The 12,520-nt window shown below is 42.8% G+C and overlaps 1 protein-coding gene across 1 annotated transcript in view; it reads left to right on the top strand.

Moving 5' to 3' along the window:
* LOC121284659 (contactin-associated protein-like 5) overlaps nucleotides 1-12,520 on the top strand; it is a 1,009,875-nt gene that overhangs the window by 851,241 nt on the left and 146,114 nt on the right. The window contains exon 18 of the mRNA XM_041200217.1: nucleotides 12,017-12,256. Coding sequence (XP_041056151.1) covers nucleotides 12,017-12,256 — 240 coding nt within the window. The remainder of the gene's footprint in view (nucleotides 1-12,016; nucleotides 12,257-12,520) is intronic.

Raw genomic sequence — 12,520 nt, 5'->3', positions numbered from 1 at the left:
CTCTCCACAGATGCTGCCAGGCCTGCTGAATTTTTCTGTTTTCATTTCAGATTTCTGCAGTATTTTGCTTTTTTCTCTTCTGAATGGCCTGCCTTTGATTTGAAAGTTGCGCCACTCTGTCATTTACGTCCCCAGCAGCAGAAAGATATCCGTTCTGCCTGAATCAAATCACCCCTTAATCCTTTATAATTCAGGGGATAAAAGCCTACTTTATATCTCTGCTCATAATCTAACACTTGATAGCCCAGCAGCATTCTGGCGAAGCTGCCTTGCTGTCCTTTGCAGGTCAACATATCCTTTCTAAAGTGTTGGGACAATAACAGTAGCTAGTGCTCCGTATGTGGTCCAACCATGTCTTTGTGTAGCTGTAGCATAACTTTCCTCTCTTTTGTACTCTAGCCTTTAATTTAGAAGGACTAACGTTCCTTAGTTCGCATTATTTTTTGTACCTGCGACTACTTTTTAGTGACCTGTGTATGTGGACCCCTAAACCTTTTTGGCCCTCCGGTATTCCTTGCTTTTCAACTTTTCAGCATTTGGAAAATACATGGATCTGTCGTTTTTTGGTCCACAAGTACCTGTGTTGAAATCTATCTGCCAGAATCTTCACTTAATCAATCAATGTCACTTTGTAATTTTCTGCTCCTGTCTACAACACTTACTGTGCACATTTCTTTACCAAGAACGGAATATCCCATTGATTACATTGTGATCCAGCCAATCTTTTATTATGAATGCAGGAGGACCTAAATTTGAACTCTGGGTTTAGGTCAGCCAACTAGCCTAATCAGTTCAGATGCGACAACTTGCCTGTGCTATGATGGAAACTATGGCTGGATTTCCCCATGGACTTTGGGACCCTCAGGCAAGATGGGGGGTCCTGAGCCTGCACTTGCTGCCCGTGGTTAGCCGTTGCTTAGTCATTTTCCCTGAGGCATCTTTCTAATCTAGAACTAAGGGTCGCTGTTTAAAAATAAGGGGTCGCTCATTTAAGACAGAGGTGTGGGGAATTTTTTTTTCACTCAGAGGGTTGTGAGTCTTTGGAAGTCCCTTCCTCAAAAGGTGGTGGAAGCAGAGTCTTTGAATATTTTTAAGGCAGACCTAGATAGATTCTTGATTAACAAGGGGGGTGAAAGGTTATCGGGGGTAGGCCGGAATGTGGGGTTGAAAGTTACATTCAGATCAGCCATAATCTTATGGAATGGTAGAGAAGGCTCGAGCGGCTGAGTGGCCTACTCCTGAGGCAGCCTGGAGAATGGAGAGGTAAATTAAAAACTAAAAATCAGAGGGGCCAAGCAGATAGGCCTCTCTAGATGGCCCCCAGTGGTGGCCCCGCCTGCCTGCAAGCTCCTTGAATATTGCATTTCATTATTTAAACCTGTTGCCTCCCTCCGTTCATTGGGAAGCCCATTCACAGCCGGTTCTGCTGCTGGGAAGCTTCCTCAGTGGCGGGACTGCGTCGAGGAGCCATCCCAACATGGCTCACCCCTGGAGAAAATTGTCCTCTCTGAACCAGGACTCATGGTTCTGCAGCCGCTGCTGATAAGTCTGGATGTGGGGGTGAGGGCAGGACTTGAGTCGGTTTTGACACCCATTATGGCAACGTGGCCCGATGCCATTCACTATTCCAGAACCGCAGATTGAGAATGGCCAATGGTTGAAGCAGCAGGAGCAATTGTCAGCAGCTTCAGAAGAGGATGTCAAAACGATTGCAAGTGCATTGCTTTTGCACTTCTCCCAAGACCTGCTTTGACCTTTATCCATCAACCAAAAGCATCAGGAGCTTCTCCCATTTTCATGGGGCTAAATTGACTGTTTTGTGTCTTTTTTAATAGAAGAGAGACACAATTCCTCATCACTGCACATGCGTCAGCTGTGGCTCAGTGGTAAACCTCTCACCTCTGAGTCAGAAGGTTGTCCCACTCCAGAGACTTTAGCACAGAGTCTATGCTGACACTCCAGTGCGGTACTAAGGGTGTACTGCCATTGTTCAAAATGCTGTCCTTTGGAAGGGATGTCCTCTCAGTTGGACGTCAAGGACCAGGCGGCGCGCAGGGAAATTTTCCCTGGTGTTCCGGCAAACATTTATCCCACAACCAACATCACTAAAATAAAAACCCTTTTTCCAATAATTTAAATATATTTTTCTTTTCCCATCTATTTCCATTATTTTTAAATGTATTTCCATCCATTGTTGTATCTCTACCTTTTAGCCTATTTTGATCCCTTCCCCCCACCCCACCCCCACTAGGGCTCTCTGTAACTTGCTCATCCTGCTTTCTACCCTCAATTAGCACATTCCTTTAGATAATATCACCACCTTCAACACCTCTTTGTCCTTTTGTCTATGACATCTTTTGACAATCTCCACCTATCACTGGCCCTCTATCCAGCTCTATCTGTTCCCCCCCACCCCCCTTAAACCATCTTATATTTCACCTCTTTTCTATTTTTTCTTAGTCCTGTTGAAGAGTCATATGGACTCGAAACCTTAACTGTGCTCCTCTCCGCAGATGCTGTCAGACCTGCTGAGTTTTTCCAGGTATTTTTGTTTTTGTTTTGGATTTCCAGCATCTGGGATTTTTTGCTTTTATCAGTAAAATAGACTCATTTGGTCATTGTTTCATGCTGTTTGTGCTTAGGACTTTGCACATAAATTGGTTGTAGTGTTTCCTAAATTACAACAGTGACGCACTTCAAATACTTCATCAGCTGTGTAATGCCTTGGGATGTCCTGATGGTGAAAGATGCTTTATAAATACAAGCATTTTTTTAAGGTAACCATTTTCTTTGTACTTATTTCTATCAAAGGAGTGAAGCACCATCTAGTGGGAATACTTTGTTTATCCATACTGCAGTATCCTACACAAGGTATCAAGCAACAGCAACAATTTACAATGTGTACATCTTATTGTGGTTTGTTGAGAATCTGCTCTTTAAGATAGGAGAGCTGAGGCGTCGTTAACATGAAAGTTTAGAATTAGTTTCCAAAATAATGATGAGTTTAATGGTGCTCATTATTAACAATGTGTATCCAGCATCCAGCAACCTGTAAATACAGACGCCTGTGAATTGCTAATCTCCACAAGTTGCTTGATGGTTGACGCTGCTCTACCATTAACCTCGCCAAGCTCGCCCTTGACCTGCTGGTGAATGTTGTTACAGCCAGGTGAGGAGGGGTCAGAGGACTCCCCTCTTTGCCCTTTCCTCGTTTGACCACAATAGCTCTTTTTTTAATATAAAAGCAAGAAACTGCGGATTCTGGAAATCCAAAACAAAAATAAAAATACCTGGAAAAACTCAGCAGGTCTGGCAGCATCTGCGGAGAGGAACACAGTTAATGTTTCGAGTCTGTATGACTCTTCAACAGAACTAAGTAAAAATAGAAAAGAGGTGAAACATAAGCTGGTTTAAGGGGGGGTGGGAGTGGGGGTGGGACAGGTAGAGCTGGATAGAGGACCAGTGATAGGTGGAGATAACCAAAAGATGTCATAGACAAAAGGACAAAGAGGTGTTGACGGTGGTGATATTATCGAAAGGAATGTGCTAATTAAGGGTAGAAAGCAGGATGAGCAAGGTACAGATAGCCTTAGTGGGGGTGGGGTGGGATGAAGGGAAGGGATCGAAATAGGCTGAAAGGTAGAGATAAAACAATGGATAGAAATACATTTAAAAATAATGGAAATAGGTGGGAAAAGAAAAATCTATATAAATTATTGGAAAATAAAAGGGGGATCAGAAAGGGGGTGGGGATGGAGGAGAGAGTTCAAGATCTAAAATTGTTGAACTCAATATTCAGTCCGGAAGGCTGTAAAGTGCCTAGCCGGAAGGTGAGGTGCTGTTCCTCCAGTTTGCGTTGAGCTTCACTGGAACAATGCAGCAGGCCAAGGACGGACAAGTGGGCATGAGAGCAGGGTGGTGTGTTGAAATGGCAAGCGACAGGGAGGTCTGCATCATGCTTGGGGACAGACTGAAGGTGTTCTGCAAAGCGGTCACCCAGTCTGCGTTTGGCCTCTCCAATGTAGAGGAAACCGCATTGGGAGCAACGAATGCAGTAGACTAAATTGAGGGAAGTGCAAGTGAAATGCTACTTCAATTGAAAGGAGTGTTTGGGCCCTTGGATGGTGAGGAGAGAGGAAGTAAAGGGGCAGGTGTTGCACCTTCTGCAGTTGCATGGGAAGATGCCATGGGAGGGGGTTAAGGTGTAGTATTTTTTTTGTTTGACAAGCTTTTACAGGGCAATTCAGTGCGTACTTAACTGCTTATGTGCTGTTCCTAAAAGAACCAATAGGACAGATTTTTTTTTTGAGTTTAACAAAGGAAAAGGTTAGCTTCATTATATTTAAACCCAACTAAGTAAAATAACAAAATATGCATTGACTTGCGCACACACACCCACACACACACACACATGCACACACACATGCATACACATATGCACACACACGCGCACACACACACACACACACACGCACGCACGCACGCATGGTAGGATTTTATGGCCCCATCGTAGCAGGGGTATGGGTATAAAATGTAGCACGCTGCCCAAAAGTCCGTTGACTTCGGCAGGGCTGGAAAATCACACCAGCCTGAGGGACTGGAAAATCCTGGCCACAGATACAGATTAAAGAGTCAGAAAGGATTGGTTGGCCAAAGTAGAGTCCGTAAAAATATAAAAGAGTATACAGTCTGGAGTCTGGGGACCAGGCTGGCATCAAGCTGAATTTGATGCTTCCAGTTTAAGATATAAGCAATTGTTCTGGCTGTTCTTCAGGAGAGATTAGTGCTGGTTTGGATTTTTTTAAGAAATCTCTGTCTGCAGGATGATCACACTCAGCAAACAGGGCTTGAATCTTAGCAGGTCAGTTGGAGAAAAACGAAGGCAGGAGCAACCCTTCTTAATTCTTCTCCCTAAGATGCTTGTTCTCAGTTCTGCTGAGAAAGCATGTACTTAAAATATACTCGGATTGGCTTTTCATGTGACCTTCCTTCTCTAATTGCCAGGGGGATTTAGAAAAAAGACAATGTTCATGCATTCCAAAGGTGACTTGATTGATTTATTCCATGTCTGAAAGCTAACCTACTCAAGGTCCCATTGTCCAAGTGATTAGTCTTAATGTCCTGCCTCCAACAGTTGAATACCTCAGGTGATTGCCTTAGATGCCCTGATAATAAGACCGGAGATGTGAGTCCTTCACACTCTTCTGAAGTCATTTCTTTAATAGGTTTTGCAGATGAGCTGACTCCACTCCAATGAATTGGAATGTGGAATGTATAATAATGCAAATTGGGGTTAGCCATCTTGGACTGTGAGTTCAAGTCACCTTAGTCTGTGCTTTTAAAATGTCTGCTTTTAAAAGTTCAATGGAGGTTGCCAACTTGTAGATTAAAAATCACTATTTGGCATGAAGCACATCTTCATGACAATGCCACGAGGGCCAGGATTTTCTTTGCCTGCCGGCATCGGGTTATTCAGTGGTGTGAACAGACAATATGGCGCCATTGGTTTCACGGTGGCATGAAATCAGTCCGTGATCGTCCACTCCGTTCATTTCTGTTTCTGAAGCTGACAGTCAGAATCCAAGGCCCCAGTATTTACGGGAAGTTGGGGAGGGATCAGTTGGAGGGGTGGTGAGGGCTCCTGTGTCTGCATCCGGGAAACCTGAAATCCTGAGAATCCGAAGGCCTGCTAGATTTAACCCGGGAATAGGATAAGATTGGAACATGATGGATGCTGGGGGATACTAGGAATACAGCAGTGAGGAGGGAGGGAATGTTTGTGGTAGGGGAGGATGATCTTGGGCAAGGTCTGGAGATCTCAGGGCGGGATCTGAAGATCGCAGATAGCCTGAAGGTAGCGGGTTGTGGGGGGGGGGGGGGGGGGGGGGGGGGGGGGGGGGGTGGTGTTGGTGGTGGTGCCTGAAGATCACAAGAGAGGCTGATGATAGTATGGGGGGTGTGGGGGAGGCGCTTTGAAGATTGAAGAGGATTTTAAGATCACAAGGTGAGGGTTTGATTGTGAGGAGGTTGTGAGGTTGGAGGGGGCGGTATGCAGTAGATTACAGATTCTGATGGAAGATTTGCTTGAGCAATCGGTGGGATATATGCACTTCTTTGCCTGGTCCCCAGGCAGTTCTCTAGGAAGCTGCTGGATTCAGCTGCTCCTGTATCCGTCCAGTAGCTGGATTTTCCAAGCTGTAGGAATCCTGGCCAGCCAGCGTTAAATTCAAATGGCTGCTGAAGTTTGAGGAGCAGAACCTTGTTTATTGTTTTTTTTGATTTATTCTTTCATGGGATATGGTGTCACTGGCAAGGCCAGAATTTGTTGCCCGTCCCTAATTGCCCTTGAACTGAGTGACTTGCACCATTTCAGAGGGCAGTTTAGAATTAACCACATTGCTGTGGACCTGGAGTCACGTGTAGGCCAGACCAGGTAAGGCTGGCAGATTACCTTCCCTAAAGGGAATTAATGAACCAGATAGGTTTTTATGATAATCGATGATAGCTTCATGGTCATCATTACTGAGACTAGCTTTATCTTCTAGAATTTATTAATTGAATTTAAATCCCACCAGCTGCCATGGTGGGATTTGAACCCTTGTCCTTGGAGCATTAGCCTTGTCTTCTGGATTACTAGTACAGTGACATCACTACCAAGCCACTGTCTCCCCAAATCACAGACTGACTTTTTCAGCTCAGGTTACTCTGATGCCCCTGAACCTCCCACAGTTAAACAGGAAGCCGGCATGTCAGTGGCAGGTTAGGTGTCAGGTTTCACATACTTACTGAAGTTCTGAAGAAGAGTCATATGGACTCGAAATGTTAACTCTGTCTTTCTCTCCACAGATGCTGTCAGACCTGCTGAGTTTTTCCAGCAACTTCTGTTTTTGTTTCACATATTTATTAATTGAACCACCCATCCCTTTACACCCGACCTCTCCCATGCACCTCCCATACTCCCCCACTGCCACAATGTTGGTCTCAAAGCAAGTGGCACAGAACTTACTTCCAGTGGAGATGCTGAATGAAACCATCTCCTAGAGAGAGTTTCTGTACCTTGGCATATTGTTTATGGCATGTGCCTGTACATCTGCAATGCTGATGCCTTTGAATTGTTCTCCCACTTGTACTTTCACCATTAGAAGTAACCCTATCAGGTGAACTGGTTACTAGATTCAACAGTAATAATAAACAATGTACATCATAGAATCATAATGCACAGATGAAGGCCATTTGGCCCATCCAATAAATCCCACTCCTCTTTCCCCATAGTGGTGCATTTTTTCCCCTTCATGTATATATTTAATTCCCCTTTGAAAGATGCTATTGAATATGTTTACATTAACTTTCAGGCTGTGCAATCCAGGTAATAAAAATTCACTGCATGAAAAAATTCTCTTTATCTCCCCTGTGGTTCTTTTGCAAATTATGCTAAATCCCTAATATAAAATAAAGATAAAGATGCTGGAAAAACTCAGCAGGTCTGGCAACATCCGTAGAGAGAGAAACAGTGTTAACATTTCGAGTCCGTATAACTCTTCTTCAGAGCTAAAGAGAAGTAGAAACGTGATGGATTTTATACTGTTTAAGAGGGGGTGGAGCAAGATAGAAGGTCAGGGATAGGTGGGAGCTAAGGAGAGATTGACAAAGGTGTTATGGACACAAGACAAAGGGAATGTTAACAGTAGTGGTAAAGAATAAAAAAAAGGTGCTCATAGTGCCATAACAGTCCCTTGTTCCCTAGTTTCTCATTAGGAAGCACCTCTACACACAAATGATGTTTGAGGTTTGGAACTCTTCCACAAATGATAGTTGATGCGGGTGTCGTGTTCAATTGTTTTGTGTTCGATTATGTGTGTCGGGTAACTGATCCATGCTCACTGTGTTTGATTGATTAAGCCTAGGGTGTGGACATAGAACAAATCAAACAGACACGAGGCACCCGAAATTAAAGGCAAAATACTGCGGATCCTGGAACTCTGAAACAAAAACAAAAAGTGCTGAAAAAAACTCAGTAGGTCTGACAGCATCTGTGGAGAGAAAGACAGAGTTAACGTTTCGAGTCCGTAAGGACCTGAAACGTTAACTCTGTCTTTCTCTGCAAGCCACTCGCAGCTGAGCTGTAAGCATGAGTGCAGATATTTAATGAGTGTGGAGTTCTTTTTAAAAACTATTGTAAATAAGAATTACATACTTCGAAACTAGTGTCATTCATTGCTCAGAAATAAAATATACAACTGCTAGGTCAATTGTTAATTTTACATCTGAGATGTATTACTTTTTTTTCATCCAGAAATGTGAGGTGTGTGTAGCAAAAGTGGCATGTGGAGCTTGGTCACAGATTATCCATGACCTTCACTGAATGACAGTACAGACTTGAGGTGCTAAACCTGTTCCGATGTTTCCACCAATGCTCCTGCCATTGGCAGCAGATTCTCCTTATTCCTTCTATCAGCACCTCTCACAATTTTGAATTATCCTTTCCATCCTCTGCACAAACGGTGGCTGCATCCTGTACAAACTACATTCAATACATGGAATAACATGAATTTTGCTTCCTGAGACTGAGATGGAATTGCACTTGTCAAATGGATTTTATCGTAATGGCTTAACAGTGTGCTGCAACCCTTGTCTCCTGCATGAAACATTATAAGGCCCTACTTGTGTTCAATTTGGACACACTAAATTGAGGAAAAAAAAAACTGCGGATGCTGGAAATCCAAAACAAAAACAGAATTACCTGGAAAAACTCAGCAAGTCTGGCAGCATCGGCAGAGAAGAAAAGAGTTGACGTTTCGAGTCCTCATGACCCTTCGACAGAACTAGTTCTGTCACTACACCATACACTGGTGTAGAGGCAAAAGTGTCAACTGTTTTGTGAACAGCCAGGTTTCACAAACAGCAAGTGAGGTGAATGGCATATTAAATTCTGTTGGTTGACGTACAAAAGCTTGCCAGGACAGCTTCTTTTCCTTCTTAGGAAAGATGAGTGCCAGTATTCCTTTTTCCACATATACCCGAATGGCCAGATGAGACCACAGTTTGACATCATTTGGCATCATCTCCAAATGGGTAGCGCATCTGGCAATGTTGCACTCCCTTAATACTGCATTTGAAGAGTCAATCTAGATTATGCCCTTAGTATCCATGAGTGGGTCTTGAACCCACAACCCTTGGCTCACGAGCGGAATGTGTCAAGTTGAAACATGTTACCTAATTATCTTTCTGAAGCTTATTAGACCGCATTCTCATTTCTGCAGAATTTGAATAGCGCCAAGATAAAAGCAAAATTCTGCGGATGCTGGAAATCTGAAACAAAAACAGAAAATGCTGGAAAAACTCAGCAGGTCTGACAGCATCTGTGGAGAGAAAGACAGAGTTAACGTTTCGAATCCGTATGACTCTTCTTCAGAACTAAAGAGAAGTAAAAACATGGTCAAATTTATACTGTGTAAGGGGGTGAAGCTGGATAGGTAGCCAGCAATAGGTAGAGTCAAAGGAGAGATTGGCAAAGATGTCATGAACAAAAGGACAAAGGGGTGCTAATGGTAGTGGTACTGGCTAAAGGAGGTGCTGATGGTGGCATTAAGGTAATAAAGCAGAATGTGGTAATAGCAGGACAAGAGTAATCACTCTGGCAAGAACAACATGAACAAGTGACAGATGGCCCTAGTGGGAGTGGAGGTGGAGGGAGGGGACGGTGGTGGGAAAAAAGATTGAAAATAGGATAGAAGTAGGAGATTAAACAATAAAGAGAAAAGAAAAATACAAATAAGTGGATAAAAATTAAAAAATAAAAATGAATATTGAGAAAAGGGGATAAAAAAGGTTGAGGATGGAGGAGAGAGTTTATGGTCTGGAGTTGTTGAAATCAATGTTAAGTCTGGAAGGCTACAAAGTGCATAATCGAAAGATGAGTTGCTGTTCCTCCAGTTTATTGCAGAGACCAAATGCAGACTGGGTGACCGCTTTGCAGAACACCTTCGGTCTGTCCGCAAGCATTACCCAGACCTCCCTGTCGCTTGCCATTTCAACACTCCACCCTGCCCTCATGCCCACATGTCCGTCCTTGCCCTGCTGCAAGGTTCCAGTGAAGCCCAACGCAAACTGGAGGAACAGCACCTCATCTTCCATCAAGCCCTTTATCGTCTTCCCGACTTAACATTGAGTTCAACAACTTCACACCATGAACTCTTTCCTCCATCCTCACCCCTCTTTTTATCCCCTTTTTAAAGATTCATTTTTATTTTTTTATTTTTATTTTTATCCACTTATTTTTATTTTTATTATTTTCATTTTTATTCATTGCTTTATTCCCACCTTTTATCCTATTTTCGATCATTTTTCCCACCACCGTCCCCTCCCCTCATCCCACCCCCATTACGGCCATCTATCACTTGTTCATGTTGTCCTTTCCAGAGTGCTTACTCTTGTCCTGCTATTACCACATTCTGCTTTCTGACCTTAATGCCACCATTAGCACCTCCTTTAGCCAGTACCACTACCATTAACATGCCTTTGTCCTTTTGTTCATAACATCTTTTGCAATCTCTCCTTTGCCTCCACCTATCGCTGTCCTTCTATTCAGCTTTACCAACTCCACCCTCCTCTTACACAGTATAAATTTCATCGCATTTTTACTTCTCTTTAGCTCTGAAGAAGAGTCACATGGACTCAAAATGTTAACTCTGTCTTTCTCTCCACAGATGCTGTTAGACCTGCTGAGCTTTTCCAGCATTTTCTGTTGTTGAATAGTGCCAAACCCGCCTGCCATTGCAGTCTGGAACATGCTATTGTTGTGGTCTTTTGCTAGGTTTCAAGAGACCCAGTGACACATGGGGCCACTTTCATCGTAGAGCATAGTGGTGCAGATGAAAACATAAAAATTGTCTGCCAATGCTGCAGCTGTCTTTACCATTAGAGAATTTAACATATCCTGTACCATAGACTGGTGGAATAGTGGAATGATAGAAAATATGAGTTTTATTGTGATGAAAGGCAAAAGGACATTACCCCCAGTGGACCACTTTCATTCAACAGAACCCGTACAAAAAGTGCTCACACTTCACTTAAAATTTCAACTTCATCCCTGAGATAATGGTGTGAAATTGTGCACCATAAATCCAAACGTAGTTTTCAAACTTAAAAAAAATTAACCCAATCTGAGGGACTCCCCGTCTTAAACTCCAACTGGATGTTTCAGCTAAGCAAAGGAAAACAGTCCTATTGATTTTTATAACTGTATAGAAAAAGAAACAATACCCTTGTAAGTCAACAGAAATATTGGATTGGAATTGGGCTGCTACCCGAAAAGAGAGAAATGTGCAAGGTTACAGGGATAAGGCAGGGGAGTGGGACTAGGTGGAATTCTCATTCAGAGAGCCAGCGCAAACTCGATGGGCCGAATGGCCTCCATCCGTACTGTAAAGATACTGTGATGAGAAATTCTCCAGTCACTGTGCTTCTAGGGTACGGTATCTCTGGCGACAGGTGGATGGAAATCTGATGAACTCTCAGAATCTGTGCAGTTGTAACCTACATTATTTAACCCTGATCAACTGGATTGTAACCCATGAAGTATCTATTTCTATATTTAACCTCCTGCCTCCTAATCTCATTCCAATCTGGATGTTTACCCAATTCTTGCTCAAAAGCATTAATTGAACCAGTGTCTGTTACTCTGTGATGGTGGTGAGAAGGATTCATCTAGTTTCTAAAGTTTAAGTTCTGAAGAAGAGTCATATTGGACTCAAAACGTTAACTCTGTTTCTCTCTCCACAGATGCTGCCAGATCTGCATATTTTCTCAGCACTTTCTGTTTTTATTTCATCTAGCTTCTAGTCTCGCTTCGAGCTTTTCATTTTGTATTCATGACCCCTAGTTTCACAGTCTACAAAATGCAACGTCTACCAGCCATGGGGCCAATTGTATTTGCTTTCCTTTGACTATCTAAATACATAATGATGAACTAAAAGAAAATGAAGCCAGGTTCTAATTTCCATTCATTTAATTACAGGAGGGACGGCCTCAAGACAGAAAGGATTCCTTGGATGCATTCGGGCTTTACAATTGAACGGGGTGAATCTTGACCTTGAGGAACGGGCCAAAATGACCCCTGGAGTCAATCCAGGATGTCCAGGACACTGTACCAGCTATGGAAACCTATGCCACAATGGAGGGCAATGTATAGAGAAATACAATGGTTATTCATGTAACTGCACCCCCTCTGCTTATGATGGACCATTCTGCAAGAAAGGTAATTATGGAAGAATTTGAATTGAAACAGGGTCTCTCCATTTTAGGATTTAGCCTCAAATATTTACATTTTACAGTATCCATCAAAGCTTAAAGTTACATAAACTATATTTGTAAGTGTTTGTCTTACATTCTTCTCTGTGTGTTTTATATATTCTCCCAAGCCTTAATCCTTGGAATTCTTCACTTCCTATTAACCATTTTATAATTTGAAGATTCAGGTGTGTGGAACAGATAGCAAAAAGTGCAAATGGAATGAGGATTA

Source organism: Carcharodon carcharias, chromosome 12 (assembly GCF_017639515.1).
Source record: "Carcharodon carcharias isolate sCarCar2 chromosome 12, sCarCar2.pri, whole genome shotgun sequence".
Classification (NCBI taxonomy): domain Eukaryota; kingdom Metazoa; phylum Chordata; class Chondrichthyes; order Lamniformes; family Lamnidae; genus Carcharodon; species Carcharodon carcharias.
Note: the sequence above shows the minus strand (reverse complement) of the source record. Positions and strands in the feature narration are given on the sequence as shown.